Source organism: Mauremys reevesii, linkage group 10, assembly GCF_016161935.1.
Source record: "Mauremys reevesii isolate NIE-2019 linkage group 10, ASM1616193v1, whole genome shotgun sequence".
NCBI lineage: Eukaryota > Metazoa > Chordata > Testudines > Geoemydidae > Mauremys > Mauremys reevesii.
Genome location: NC_052632.1, coordinates 33,599,651 through 33,615,414, shown reverse-complemented (window position 1 = coordinate 33,615,414; position 15,764 = coordinate 33,599,651). Strand labels below are relative to the sequence as shown.

General features: G+C 46.0%; 1 protein-coding gene across 1 annotated transcript in view; it reads left to right on the top strand.

The window, feature by feature from the left end:
* CIB2 (calcium and integrin binding family member 2) overlaps positions 1-8,398 on the top strand; it is a 141,904-nt gene extending 133,506 nt beyond the window's left edge. The window contains exon 8 of the mRNA XM_039491933.1: positions 8,301-8,398. Within this exon, the coding sequence (XP_039347867.1) occupies positions 8,301-8,322 (22 nt within the window). The 3' untranslated portion in view covers positions 8,323-8,398. The remainder of the gene's footprint in view (positions 1-8,300) is intronic.
* The last annotated feature ends 7,366 nt before the right edge of the window (positions 8,399-15,764 follow it).

Sequence of the window (15,764 nt, the reverse complement as noted above, 5' to 3'; positions counted from 1 at the left end):
CTCTGAAATATAAATTAAGAAGTGAGATAATGTTATGCAGAAAGCAAGAGTCGCAGTAGTGTGAAAGACCTGAATGAATTTAGATTTCAATGCCACCTGATATCCTGGAATAACAGAGGAGAAAGGAAGCCAGAGGTATAGTTTTGTATGTCAGTGAAAATGTATAGTGGAAGGAATTGCACTTGTCAGCGCAAGAGAGCCATAATGAATCAATTTGGGTTGAAATAACAGAAGGATTAGAGGACTTATAATGTTAGTGCACTATGCACCTTCACTGCAGGACAGACAGTGGAATGAAATTTGATGATGAGATAAGGAAGGCATTAAAAGATAACAGGATTATGATTATTGGTGATGCCCTTCAAAATAGGTATGATAGAGACAGAAAGGAAGGGCACAGTGAAGCAGGACTGAGCAAATGTCCTGCTTTTCCTGTCTGAATCTGGTTCCACTTATGTGTGTGCGCAATATTCATGGAGAGAGATAAATAACACTAAGTGACTATCAAATTCCCTCCAGTGGGGAAGAGGAGGAGACTGATCTGGTTGGAATTTAAAGGGTATCAGTATTACAGGATAAAGTGCCTGTCTTTCTTCGGTTCTTATCTCTAAAAGAGCTCCTAGCCTTTCCACAGTCTGGAAGAAAAGGAAGCAGAGGAGGGAGCTCCTGGCAAATTCATTGTTGCTACCCCCCCCCCCCACGAGATGTCCCATGTTTGTGAGACTAGTGACAAGCCAACATTATGCTAGTTCAGGAGCTCCACAGAATACACCTGGGGTCAGTCTGGCCCACTGTGTTCATGTTTTCCTCAGTCAATAGATCCAGATATTTCCCTCAACATAAATCAATAGCTGCTTGTTATACCCATTTTATGTACGGGTAAGTGAAGACAGTGAGTTGCCCAAAGCTACTTAGCAAGTCAGGGGTTGCCAGAAACAGAACACAAGCGTCTGGCCTCCCAATCTCATTCTGTAACTTCTAGGCAATCCTATCTTTCATCTGTGTATGCTTTTGCATATAAATATTTTGGGCCAGACTGGCCGCCTTTATGGTGTCTGCAGATTGTGGGTGGAATTCTGCATAATTGAAATGTCCACCTCGGTGGTTGATTGTTTCCAGTTGTGATTTCAAAAATCTTAATTGTTTTCTTTGTCAGAAAAGACTGAGGGCCCAATTGTGCAATCTTTATTCATATGACTCATGAAATTAGTCACATGGAAGACAATAGTAAATCTGTTATTTACATTGGAAGTTTATTTGGAGCAGGAACCTATCATCTATGTGTGTGTGTCTGTGACTACAATAAAATAATGATGGTAGGATTGAGCCCTGTAATCAGGTTGCCTAGGCAACCTCCCCCGCCCCCACTTTGTGCACCCAGCTGCAGGTCCCCATTGTTGGATGCTGCCCCTCCAGCTATGGCACATTTGAATCCTACCCCTTCCAGGGTAGCAGAGTCCAAAATAAAAGGATGGCAGTGAACTTAAAATCAGGGTCACCCGAGGATTGGTCAAGAGGATCCTGCCCTTCTACCCAGGGCTTGTCACTGTGCAGTTAATCCTTTTAGTCTGTCTTCCTTGACCTACCCATCCCATCCATGGGGAGGTTCATTCAGGTAGCACGTTGGCTCAGGCTCTTGTCCGGAACCAGACTTCCCTCATCAAGGAAGAAGCAGAGCTCTGCTCTCCTTCCTGGTCAGCCCTGAACTGGACTAGGTCTCCTTCTTTTAACTCCTCTCTCCATGCCAGTCATTTGTTGCTGGTGTAGCAGGATGGGGCTGGCTGAATCCATAAGCTCTCCTCAATGCTCTCAGTGCCAGCGTGGGGCCTATCTGCTCCATCCCGAACTCCTTATTATCAATCTAGCACTTTCATTCCATTTCTGTTATAGAAGCCAATCCAACCATTTAGGATGTAGGAAATTTTTTTCATGGTTTTTAAATAATCAGACTCAATTAAGGCTGAATATCGGGAGAGTGTTTCTAGCTGGGCCGTCTGTTAGACTGAGAAATGGTCTCCTAAGAAAAGTGATGGAAGCACCATCATTTGGGACATGCAATAATGTAATGGACAGTGGACTGCAGGGAACAATCCCACCAGGGCAGAAGACGGGCTAGTAGGGCTTTTCCATCATGTGTCTATGAAAATAAGAGCTGCCTGTTGTGACAGTGCTTCAAACACTGTCACGGGAGTTTGCTCTAAAACAGAACCACAAATATTAAATGATTATCAGCTCTTTGGGGCAGGGCCTATCCTTTTGTTCTGTATTTATACAGTGCCTAGCACAATGGGTTCTGGGCCATGACTGGGGCTGCTAGGTGTTACCGCAATACGAATAATATATAATAACTCTTCAGTGAAGAAGACACCATCAGCCACCATAACACTGACAATAAAGGACAAAGTGGGACTGCCCAATTTAAAGCCAGCCTGAGTGAGTGCATTTTAGTATCTTCTGTAGATTATACAAATGTGTCACTAACTCCTTCTTCCAGATCATGAAAGAAGATGTTAGACAGGACCAGCCCCGCTCCCTGTACTACCTATTAAGCCCCTCCCCACAATTTGTCTTCGGTCCTCCACCAGTAACTAATCCATGTGACTGTACTCCTATCTGAGCCAATTGGGACTAGTTCTGAGAGTGAGTTTTTGGGAGATAGTGTAACAAAGGCATCACTGAAGTCAAAACACACTGAGCCAAATTGTGCCAATTAGGCACCGAAACATCCTGGGGCTGCTGCAGATCTGTATTCAGGTAAGGAGCTGCATTTCAGACACAAGCTTCTCCGTGCACAGGGGCTTGTACATAGCCTACACTGTCTTTAGGGTGGTGCAGCCTGCTTCCCCCACGTCCCCTCCATGGGGAGGGGGGTCAAGGTGGGAGCAATCCCTGCCCTCAGAGTATAGGGAGTGTGACCCTGCCTTTGAGTGCTCCTCCCTCTTCCCCCAACACAAGTGCCAGCCTCAGTTGGACCCATTACATGTGCTGCTTTCATTTTGGCCACTGATTTAATTGTTCTAGCAAAGACAGTGATCAATATCATCTGGGAAGATTTACACTGCAGAAACCCAGAGCTGCTTACAGTTCCACTATTCTCCAGATGTCCAGTGGGTCATTTTTTAAAAATAATTATCCTGTTGTTTTTCTTGAAATGGAAGTCAGGCGTATGGAGCAGACATTGGAAGGCATCCCTTTGCTTTCCCCTTTTGAAAATTAGTCTGTTGTGCCTTCATTCTGGCTGGCCTTGGTGGTGGATTCCAGGCTGCAGGCTCCCAGTGATGCAACGTCCACCTGCAGGGGAGGACACAAAGTAACTGGAGCTACCTAAGACAGCCCAAAGCGTGAGCAGCACTGGGCAAGGAGGGTTTGGGCCAAGGCACCATGTCTCTTGGGCAATCTCCCCTAGCAGGGTTCCAAAAGACACCTGTCCTGAACTTTAAGCTGCACTCTACTAGCAGAGAACCTGTGGCGGGATGTCCATGATCCTTATGCCTGGCCCCATTCTGAATGACTACCCTGGAACAGCTGCCCTGCCCCCCACAAGCTCGAGGGGGGCACATTACCCTCCACTGCACTCATGGTCCATTTTAGGATTTGGCAGCCTTTGCTAGACAGATGGATTTTATTTCATTCCTCCCATTATATTTACTCCCAAGGGCCCTGGTCCAACTCCTGATAGAGCCAAAGAGTCTTACCAGTGACTCAGTGGGTTTTGGACAGGGCCCCAGTCTTAATTTCTCAATATTTGTTTTGCTGAAATCCAATCCCCTGGTGCTGTTGTGCCCTCTGAACCCATTCATTTATTAACCCATTCCTGGCTATGCCACCTCCTGTGAACCATTCCTTACCTCGCCATGCCTCCTCCTGGGAAACCCTTCTTCGCTATACCGCCTCCTGGGAACCCCTTCCTCACCACACTACCTCCTGGGAACACCTTCCTCGCCATGCCGCCTCCTGGGACCCTTTCCTCACCATGCCGCCTCCCGGGAACCTCTTCCTCACCATGCTACCTCTGGGAACCCTTTCCTCACCATGCCGCCTCCCGGGAACCTCTTCCTCACCATGCTACCTCTGGGAACCCTTTCCTCACCATGCCGCCTCCTGGGAACCTCTTCCTCACCATGCTACCTCTAGGAACCTCTTCCTTGCCATGCCACCTCCTGGGAATCCCTTCCTTGCCTCACTACCTCCTGGGAACCTCTTCCTCGCCATGCCACCTCCTGGGAACCCCTTCCTCCATGCCGCCTCCTGGGAACCTCTTCCTCACCATGCCGCCTCCTGGGAACCTCTTCCTCACCATGCCGCCTCCTGGGAACCCCTTCCTCGCCATGCTGCCTCCTGGGAACCCCTTCCTTGCCTCGCTACCTCCTGGGAACCCCTTCCTCGCCATGCCACCTCCTGGGAATCCCTTCCTCCACGCCACCTCCTGGGAACCCCTTCCTTGTCTCGCTACCTCCTGGGAACCCCTTCCTCGCCATGCCACCTCCTGGGAATCCCTTCCTCCACGCCACCTCCTGGGAACCCCTTCCTTGCCACGCCGCCTCCTGGGAACCCCTTCCTCGCCATGCCGCCTCCTGGGAACCCCTTCCTTGCCACGCCGCCTCCTGGGAACCCCTTCCTCGGCATGCCGCCTCCTGGGAACACCTTCCTCCACACTGCCTCCTGGGAACCCCTTCCTCATCATGCTGCTTCCTGGGAATCTCTTCCTCGCCACACCGCCTCCTAGGAACCTCTTCCTCGTCATGCTACCTTCTGGGAATCCCTTCCTCCATGCCACCTCCTGGGAACCCCTTCTTCGCCACGCCGCCTCCTGGGAACCTCTTCCTTGCCACGCTGCCTCCTGATGACCCAATCCTCACTATTTTGCATTCATATTGTATTGTAGTTCATGGCCACTACTTCTAAGCTTCTCTACTACACTCATTTCTCTACTATACTCCCTCTTATCAGTTAGTAGTAGATCCAGTGGTTTCTCCTCTGAAAGGAAAAGAAAGCTAGAGGGTGACAGGGAACAAAGAAAATGGGGAGGAAACAATAGTAAACGTGCTAAAATGCATGTCAGCTGCTATGTGGGGAGTGGATTAAAACAAAAAAAGACTTTAGTAGGAGCTACAAGAGCTCAGCACCTTGGAAAAGATGCTCAGCACCCTGCAGCATTGGGCCCACCAGAGTAATGGAAAAGTCTGGAATAGTTTCCAAGTAAATAATTCTCCATCAAGATGAATAAAAAGTGATTGCTCAGAGAAGGTCCAGGCCCAGCCAGAGGGAATTTGTTACTGAGCTAACTTTCAGAGAGAAAAGGGTTGGGAGAGGCAGCTGGCTAACAGAGGATTTTCTCATACAAGAGAGGTTATTAGACTTTTGTTGTATTATGATGTATAGATGTTATCAATTTTGATGTCATCAGCCAGTGTTTACAATCTTGTTCCCTTTAGTTCCCTACTAAGGAATAATAAGAAAACAAGACTCTTCTAGACATAAACAAAACAATACAATGGAAGGAGAAACATCTCTTTGAAGATGACTCTCCCTGTTGGATGCAGGTGCAGGGTTGGAAGGCTGCACCTTCCATATAAATAGTATCAATGGAAAAAGCATAGAGTCAGGTCTTGGGGAGAGGGTGCAAGGTGCCTGGAGCATTCACAGTCCTGGGTCTTGCACTTCCTGAGTCACAGTGGCCAATGTTACTGAGTAATGTGTGATTAAGGATTTATGACAGACTGGAAACTGTTGGAAATATATGCCTTCTAAACCGGTGGACTTAATTTCAAAAGCCTTGGGGGTTAGTTGAACCTGTTAATGAGAACTGAAGACAGGTGGAGCTTTACTTTCCTGGAACAGCAGGAAGCACAATCTATTTTGCCTGTTCATGCAACCTTACATAAGAGCACCCAACCCAAGCTCTGGGCACCTTTGACAAACTCTTAACATTACTTTCATACATAAACAGACTCTGGCAATTACCCACAGAAAACAACATTCTTCCAGCAGCAACATGAATATAATACAAATGTAATGTGCCCCACCCATCACATCACCACCAGAGTCCCTCTCTCACTATTCCCCAATCTCTGAGCTCCAGTGGAAGATGTTTTCACAAAAGTCCAGAGCATTAAGCACTGATGCATGTGTTTCTAAATTCCTAAGAATCTTTTGCTATCCTGTTTCTATCATTATTCAGAATACTAACATCCATCAAGTGAATTTACAAAGAAAATTCTCTTCTCCCGTAGTTTAAAGATGAAGGGCAATTTGATAATCCCCCATCTGGATTTCACAATTGCCAGAGTGGTGGTCATGTGCCTGTGATATGTAAAAAAGAAAGTGCTATGTGGGAATAGAAGAAGAGAGGAGAAATTAGAGAGACTGTGTATTGGATCCCAAAGTGTGGCATATGGAGGGAAAAGTTAAAAGCAGATTTCAGAAATGCACTAGATTAAAAGAACATGTAATGCAGCCTTTCCTATCCCTTATCACCTTATTAATTGTGATTCTGAAATTTAAAAAACATAGATATGGATTCAAACCCCCTTGTACTTTTAGGAAGTTTTCATTACTGAAAAGTAAGTTGTCATTAAAAATATTTCACTTGCAAGTTTCAGAGTGATCTGATTTCTGCCTCTCAGGGATAATTACTTCATCACTGAAATTGTTCATGGGCAGGAGGAGGAACTGAAAATCTTTCATTATACCATAGTCAGTCATTATACAAATGGTCTTCCCTTAGATTTGTATGATGAAAATGTCAATTGACATAGACTATATCATTGACATAGTCACCATACCAAGATCAGGGACCCATTCTCCATTCTCCCCTTTCCTCCAGGACTCAGATTTGTTAAATGCTCTGTGAATGATTCAAAGGTCTTAGTGGGCATAAGACATAGACATAAAACATAAGAATGGCCATATGGGGTCAGACCAAAGGTCAGTATCCTGTCTTCCGACAGTGGCCAATTCCAGGTGCTTCAGAGGGAGTGAACAGACCAGATAATCATCAAGTGATCCATCCCCTGTCGCCCATTCCAAGCTTCTGGCAAAGAGAGGCTAGGGACACCATCCCTGCCCATGCCCAATGCCCAATGTGTGCTTACAATCCAGAGGGAGCTCCTGCATAGGCATGTGGGGAAACTATCCCTGATTTATGCAGGTAGTGAGCATGTGCAAGTCAGGCCTGTGCATTCCTCAAATGTAGGCTAAAGTGTCCTCCCTTTTTGCTGTAACTTTTTCCTTCTCAAAGCCACTGCGTCCTTCCTCAGGCCCTCGACTGACCTCAGTGGGCATTTTACTGTGTATGAACTTCAGAACTAGGCCCTCAATTACTATTTTCATGTAAAGCAAGAAACTTCAAATAGTTGTATACTAGTAGTGTAAATGTGGTGGGCTTTTGAGGGAGAAGATTGGATAAGCTCCTATAGGTTAATGTCCTAGCAAGCATTTATATAGGATCATTAAAGTGAGTGATGGAAAAGACCCACCAGAGCATCTGGGCCATTTCCCTGCAAACATATGATATAACCCCCAAAAGAGAGGCCGGGTGGATAGTAAACTGATGCTAATGTTGAAGTAATCCTTACCAATATATCCATGCTACTTTAACAGTGCTTAGATGTTACAGAGATAGGTGCATTAGAAATGCCTTTGATAGATTCCATTTAAATTTTCTGCAAACCTTTGTTTCTCTAAAAAAGCAAATGGTCTTCTGCAGATCCAGTAGAGAAGTCTACTCCCTTTTGTCTTCATGGCAGGATGGACTGTTATAGAAAAGGGGAGAGTGATAGGATTTTAGCTAAAACAGAAATTTTGTTTTCAGAATATGAATTTAGGCTCTGATCCTGCAATTGACCTCAGTGGGTCTGCACATGGGAGGAGAACTTCACACAAACAAAGCCAGTTGCAGGATCATGGACTCAACTGGAACATTATGAAGTGAATGTGAGGGAGGTTGCTCCACCTGAAGAAAGGGAATAGTAAACATGCATGATCTCAGAAGAGGGTTTGATTCCAGGAAATTCAATGAGGCTCTTCAGTTACATAAACGCCCTGGCGTGTTATATAGACATTTCATAATTATTTGAATGGTAAAAACACAGATCAAAATGAAATGGAGATACATTCTCTAGCATAAATTTACATTTCTTAATGGTGTCAATGGCACTAGGCTTGGTATTTTCACTGGGCATTCTTTATGCACTGATTTAGCTTTGGCCTTCCATTGAACTCCCTAGTAAATGTTTCTCGTAGAATCTGGGAATGAGTCTTATAGGAGTGATTCATTGCCAGTATTTTTTCATTTTCAGTTATTTCCTGTCATTGACATAACAGAAGCCAGTGGGGATGCGCAAGGAAAGAGAGTGGAGTCCAGAAGGCTGACTCCACATCACTGGGCTTTTTGGACCTTCTCAGAAATTCACGGAGTCTGATGCTGAGGATATTAATGCTGTGAGTCCAGCCTAAATCTGGCTAGAAGGCTACTTGCTTATCTCAGCGTGGTGGAATCCAGATGGATAGCTGATAGCCAAAGACAGAAAAGCGGCTTTTAAAACCTTTTAAGCCAACGGAAGTCAACAGAAAACCTCCCATTGACTTCAGTGGGCTTTCGATCAGGTACGTAAATAATATCTTGCTTTATTCAAGCATATGGGTGAATAAAGCAAGTAGATGACAAACCAAAGAGGGCAGATGACAAATGGGCTCTATTTTCTGTAGAACATTAGTACGGATTCCCCCCTCAAAGAGTGTATGAAACGAGGTTTGCTGCAATGCCAAGCAACCTTCATTATTGTCTCATTGCACTGTTCAGTGGGTGAGGTGCAAGAAGAGAAGATGCTAGGCTCATATTTAGAAAATATGTTAAGGGAAGGTTTGGATAGTAGTAGGCACTAGAACTGAGGGGAGCAGTGAACTTTTGTGGTTCACAACCAATCTGGTAAACTTGGGCCATTTTTAGGTAAGGTGGGACTGGATTTCAGGCAACTCACATTCTACTCACCGGGGGAGGGATTTCCAGTGTCAATTGGTAGTCACATGAGGCTCAGCAGTTTCAGCCAAGTTCCCCTTTGACTTCTCCAGCCAGCACCTTCAAAAGTCAAAGCAGAACTGCTGAAGTCTGAACCCTATACATGAAAAATTAATAAGGAGAGTTACTGAATACTCCATGAGCCAGCAGTGCTGAGGCCTGGTGCCCCTAAATCTGTCACATAGTTACAATGAAAGTGTTCACTCAGTCTGTTCAAAGCAAACTTCTTTGTTATGGCCTGCTCACATCTAATCACATTGCTTCCTTCAGAAGAAAATAACAAACTTTCTATTGAACCCTGTAATTTCTGGTATAATTAGGCATTCAGGTTTATAATGTTAATAGTCATGCCAAGTCATGCTAAGTTGCCATCATCATCCTTTTCTCCCAGGAACATTGCCCTTGGTCCTGCAGGCCAGGACTCAAGCACAGAAAGATGTTCCTGCTGAGTTGTGCTCATGTGCTCTGCGGGTACCACACAGCACAGAAGAATGTGCATCATGCCTAGCACAGTGATCTGGCTCCTGTACGCAGGCCCCTCTGAATAGGGTGTGTGCCATCTGGAGACTGATATGTCTGGTGAAATGGTGTGGAGGCCTTATCCAAAATCCAGCCATACATTTCTTGGTAGCAGGAAGGCTATTAAATTAATAATTTTCTGTTAGTGGCTTTTTCTACTATGTCCTCTGTTTAAGTTACACCAATTTCAGCTACCCTATTGAGATGTACACAAAACCTTTGAATTTTGCCCCTTGAGGGCCCAGTTATGTTTCCCTTTTACTCACAATGAGTAGCATCGTTTTGTACAATAAGTCCCATTTGTTTCACTGGGTCAGTTCCAGACTAAGTTGTTAATCAATGTTGGTAAAGCGGAGTGTAGCAGGGTGGTTACCCTGCTCCTGCCCTAAAGGGTTAAAAAACAGCCCTGGGGGAAGGTTGTGGCTGGAAGCTGCTAAGCTGGGCTGATTGGGAAGTGGCTGCACCAGGGCCATGCCCCAATCAGGCCACAGTTGGCCTGTATAAAGAGGCTGGGAGCCAAGTGCTTAACAATCTCCCTCTGCCTGTAGAGGGAGAAGGGCCTGGCTGTAGGGAGATAGAGGCAGGGTACCTGAGTGGAGCAGGGCTGGGGAAAGGCAGAGGAGCTGGGGAGCTCCAGCCTGGAAAGCCCCAGGTTGCGGCCTAGTAGAAGCAACAGGTACTGGGGGTTGCAGAGGGTAGTCTGGGGTAGGCCAAGGCAGCAGGTCCAAACCCAACCTTTCCAGTGATGAGTAGGTTGATACTGCAGTCTGCCCCAGGGTGTGGGGCTAGATGATGACTGGCAGTAGCCTTATACTGAGGTGAGGTGGGACTAGTGGGTGGGGGTTCCCCAGGGAGGGGAGACCCTAAGAGAAAGGGGTTACTGCCAAGGGGCAGCACCCCAGCTAACAGGGCACTGGGTCTGGGAGGGACACGGGGGCCAGAGGGCAGGTGGATCACCAGCCTGCAGAGGGTGCTCTGGAGCTGAAACAAGCTAATTCCGGGAAGTCACCAGCAGGAGGTGCTGGAGGGGTGAGTCAACACATCTGGAGACAGAATAAAGCCCTGAGTGTAGTGTGAAATGAAACTGAAACCAGAGCTGTCTAACCTCATTGTGCCTGGTGCACCTTTCTAGTTGAGGTTTCTTGAGTGTACGCTACCCACAGCAATGAGCATGGTTTTTTTTATGAAGAGTACTGTTCTTTGAGTGTGCATTGTATTCTCACTTCCTGTAACATTCCACAGTGAACTCCTCTAGCATTCGCCATCATGCCCCTGGTTGAGATGAGTACATCTTGTACATATGGTGGCTGCATGCTACCTGCCAGCAGCATTTCCTTTGGCATTACTGAATGAGTACTTACTAAAAGTGTACTGATAAAATATTCACTAGGAAATATATACAATAATGAACAATATTTTGAAATTGTCATCAACAAATGCACCCCAGCTCCAACCTCAGCCTTTTGAGAATTCCAGCCTCTTATTTGCTGCTTTAGAGGTTTACTCATTACTCTAATTTCTTTAGAGCCAGTCAGAGGATTGAGTTAGTGGAATAGGTCTGGCATTAATATCCTTGTCTTTCTGGGCCACATTATGTTTTTCAGGCGCTACAAAGGGAATGTGCTTTTAGGTCTGATTCTGATCATGCTGATGTAGCCTACAAGTATCTCCCCTGAACTCAATGGATTGGTACTGGTGTAAAAGTTACATAAGTTAGGGTATGTCCATACTACCCGCCCGGGTCGGCAGGTAGCGATCGACTTCTCGGAGTTCGATATATCGCGTCTCATCTAGACGCGATATATCGAACTCCGAACGCGTTCCCGTCGACTCCGGAACTCCACCACCGCGAACGGCGGTGGCGGAGTCGACGGGGGAGCCGTGGACTTCGATCCCGCGCCGTCAGGACGGGTAAGTAGTTCGAACTAAGGTAGTTCGAGTTCAGCTACGCTATTCGCGTAGCTGAACTTGCGTACCTTAGTTCGAACCCCCCCCCCCCAGGGTACACCAGGCCTTAGAGGAGACTCAGATCCATTGTCTGTATGTTTATATATTTTATTTTGTTTTGTTATGTGTACTGCAGTAGCACCTAGGAGTTCCAGTCACAGGCCAGCACCGGGCACTCCATTGTACAAAGAGCTGAAAAGGCAAGTAGTATCTGCATTCCATCAGCTGGCAGCTTTTTTATTGTCCCTGTGAGCAGATGCCTGTCCCAGTGTGCCCTAAAACAAAGTCCATGCATGGTATAGAGTCAAAACTCCACACTTTTCCTTTGGCTTGACTTTAGTAAGAAATTAGTAACACATAGTTCATCTCCACTGTCTCCTTAGGTTTGGCTACTCCTAGGGTTCTGATTTCAGGCCTGATCAATTTATACTTTAAACCCTCTCTCCTCCAAGAGCCACTCCCGCCTCCCTTATAGCCAGTGGGGCAATGAGTCACCTGCCTCATTGAGTCATCAGGATCCACTTAACCCTTTCCCCAGCAGAACGAACATCTGCTCACAGGTTGGGCAGTTCAAGTAAACACTGCCATCTTGTCCAGATTCAATTTTAAAGCCATTACTAATAAGAATACTTTACAAAAATGCATTAGCCCTTTAATAGCATAGGGGGATGGGCTTGATGAGCTCATGACATCCTTCCAGCCCTACATTTGTATGATTCTATGATTCCCCTCCAACAAATTCGTGGCCCATCCAGCATATGCAACCCAAGTTAAACGAATGCAAGTATTTTGTTAGCAGCCACCTACTACATAAAAAGATTTAAAATGTTATTTTCCACTTCCTTAGTGCAATATGGCCATGCTCAAACATTCAAAAGTCATTAATCAGATTTAGTTTTTAAAAAAATTGAGATTAAAAAAAATGTTGGATTTTTTTTCCTTCTGAGCTTTTAGCCTTCACATTTACAAGCTTTTCTCTACAGTCATGGGGGCTAGAAACATTTTTTTTAAATGAAAGCAAAAATTCTTACATCATCAGAGGACACACAGGAACTGGGGCTTTAAGAAAAATACCAAATATGGCAAGATTCATAATACGGTCACAAAAGCTAGCAACACTGCTAGCACCTCCCACCCAAGTGTCTCAAAACCCTTTATAAAGATTAACTAATTAAGCCCTTATCTACCCCCTCCAAAATTGTGCCTGTGATGGAGCATGTGACCCCACACAGGCTCCAAAAGAGTTAATGCAGGGGTTGGCTACCTATGGGACGCGTGCCGATTTTCAGTGGCACTCACACTGCCCGGGTCCTGGCCACTGCTCTGGGGGGCTCTGCAGTTTAATTTAATTTTAAATGAAGCTTCTTAAACATTTTAAAAATCTTATTTACTTTACATACAACAATAGTTTAGTTATATATTATAGACTTATGAAAAGAGATCTTCTAAAAACGTTAAAACGTATTATTGGTACGCAAAACCTTAAGTTACAGTGAATAAATGAAGACTCGGCACAGCACTTCTGCAAGGTTGCTGACCCCTGAGTTAATGTGTATCTGAAAAGCCAGTTAACATATTGGGCTGTACCTGGAGGAAGAGCTAGGCTTGACTGAGGATAAAACCCAGCTGGTGAGGGGCTGGGTGAGTAACTATAAACAGAGGAAGTTGAAAGGAGCTGGGGGAAATAGTTCAGATAAGAATACTAGACAAATAGCTGAGGAATGCTGGGCATTAAGCAGATGAAATGTAGCTCAACGCAATAAACTGCCTCATGCTGTTAGTGTTAAAATGTGAGTAAAAGAATTCATTGAAAATAAATGACTAGAAATTAAAATCTATAGTTACAGGGTAGTAAATCATATCTGCAAAATCATCTCTCTGGATGTGGATTTAGAATTATATGATGAAATAAAGGGGAAGAAAGTGTCATCCTGTATAACAGATAAAGTTTATGACAGTGGAACAGGAACCAGGGGGCCAGGGCCCTCCCACTTTTTAAAGTGGTCAGGCCTGGCCTGTCCACTTTCTGCCAGGGCAGACCCCGCCCCCTTCCCCATGTCCAGGCCATCATGGACCCCAGCAAGGGAGCCTGGGAAGCTGGGAGCTGCACTGGCCTTCCACTTGCCTGCAGTGCGGGGAGGGCTGAAAGCCCCCTGGTCCCCAAGCCCAGGGCAGGTGGAGGGACCCAGGCTCCCCACAGCTGCCCACGTGGCTCTCCCTGACCCGGCTCCGGCCAGGGCGGTGGGGCCTTGGAGCCACAGCCTGGCCATGGTAAGAGCTGCACTGCAGGCAGCTGTGGGGAGATGGGGAGCTTCCACCTGCCCTGGGTGGAGTGTCCGGGGGAGGCCTGGGGTGGGGGCTGCTCTCAGTGGGTCCCCTGCACCATGGGTAGTTGGAGGGTCTGCCACAGCTGCTCGCATGGCTCTTATCATGGCCGGGTTGCGGTTCCAAGGTCCCGCCGTCAGTGGGAGCCAAGTCGGGGAGAGTCGTGTGGGCAGCTGTGGGGAGCCTGGGTCCCGCCACCTGCCCTGGGGGGTGGGGACACGGGCAGGGGGCTTCTTTTGGCCTTACCTCGGGGGGGGGTCCCCAGTCCCACTCTGGCTTCCAGCTTGGCGGGGATGGGAGGGGCCTTGGAGGGCAGGGGACCCCAGCCCACCCCCCCCCCCACACACACACTTTTGGGAAGGCTCTGGCACCCTTGGTGTATGAGTTTACATATGGTAAATGGAGCCACTTTTGCATTGCCAATATATACTGATGGGTCTAAAGATGAAAAAACAGGACTAGTGGGAGCAGCTTCTTGCATCCCTGAGGTTGGAGTTAGGAAATCCTAAAAGAATATCTACTTTTGTAGCCATTATGACAGGTGAATTGGCGGGAATACTGTTAGCATTAAACTGCATAAGTGAGGTACTAAACTGAGACCTATGAGAATAGCGTAGCTGAAGTTGACGTATCTTAGTTTGACTTACCTCGCATCCTCACGGCGCGGGGTTGATTGCCGCGGCTCCCCCGTTGACTGTGCTTCCGCCTCTTGCCGAGCTGGAGTTCAGCAGTCGATGGGAGAGCAATCGGGGATCAGTTTATCGCATCTACGCTACATGCACTACATCGATCCCCAATAGTTTGATCGCTACCTGCCGATCCAGCGGGTAGTGTAGACGTACCCTAAGAGATTGAGGGCCTGATGCTGCAAAGTGCTGAGCTCTTGCAAAGTCCTTCATTGGGAGTTGAGGATGCTCAGCACCTCAGGGGGCTGTTAGCACTTAGAAACCCAGAATCCTGACCCCCTGTCCCACAGCTCTAACCACTGCAAAACTTCCTCCCTTCCCCCTCCCCCTTCACCTCAGGTAAAACGTAAAGGGAGTGGAATGTCTGAATTACTAGCTAATCTGCTGCTGCAGAATCTAATCGAATCATTATTACAAATAATGTGACTTCTGTGTTTGGGGCTGTGGCTTCTAATTAATCTCCATCTTCTGTCACACTAAGGAGAGGAAATGATGCATTGGCTGCTGAGGAATACAGTCAAGAGCACTTCCCTGGTCTCTGTATGACAGATTTGTTCTGCCCCCACATAGGACCCTTAATCACCTCCATGGCTGCTGAGGCAGCTAATTTCTAAACTCTTTTTCAGTTTAAAAAGTCATAAGTACAGGAAGAAGTCAGCTGGAGTGATCATTTTTAATCAAGATTTTTAGAGCATTTATTTTTCTTGCAAGGGATTTTTCCCCCCCACCTAGTGTGGTTTTTAATTCTATGAATGTCCCCTTTACTCTTAAGCATTCTGTAGACGATGCTGACTGTGTATGTATCTCTTTATGATTAAATTCATGTATATATTTAGGACCCAGGCTTTGTTTGGTTTTAATTATTCTTGTTGGATGAAAATTAACCTCTGACTTCTTTCTGTTTTCAGTTATGATTTATAGCCATCTGCAATACATAGTAGTGACTCATCTGAACTCTTCTGAGTATTCTAGCTGTGTGTTTTGAGATTGTGAAATATATCTTTAAAAATATAAAAAATAGCTGTAGGCAAGCTTGAGGAAAACATCAAGAAAGGTATGGGAATTTGGCTCTGATATTTCTTTGAACAAATGTGATCAATAAATCAGACTGGCCAGAAATTATACAAGAACAGGCTTTCTTGCAAGATTCCCAGTGCTTCTTGATTTGGATGAGAATTGATGTATCTTTTCATGATATTTCTCCCTCCAGTCCCTGCTGAAATGAAGAGGTTCAGAGAGATGCAAACTTTTGCTTTTAATTTTGGGCA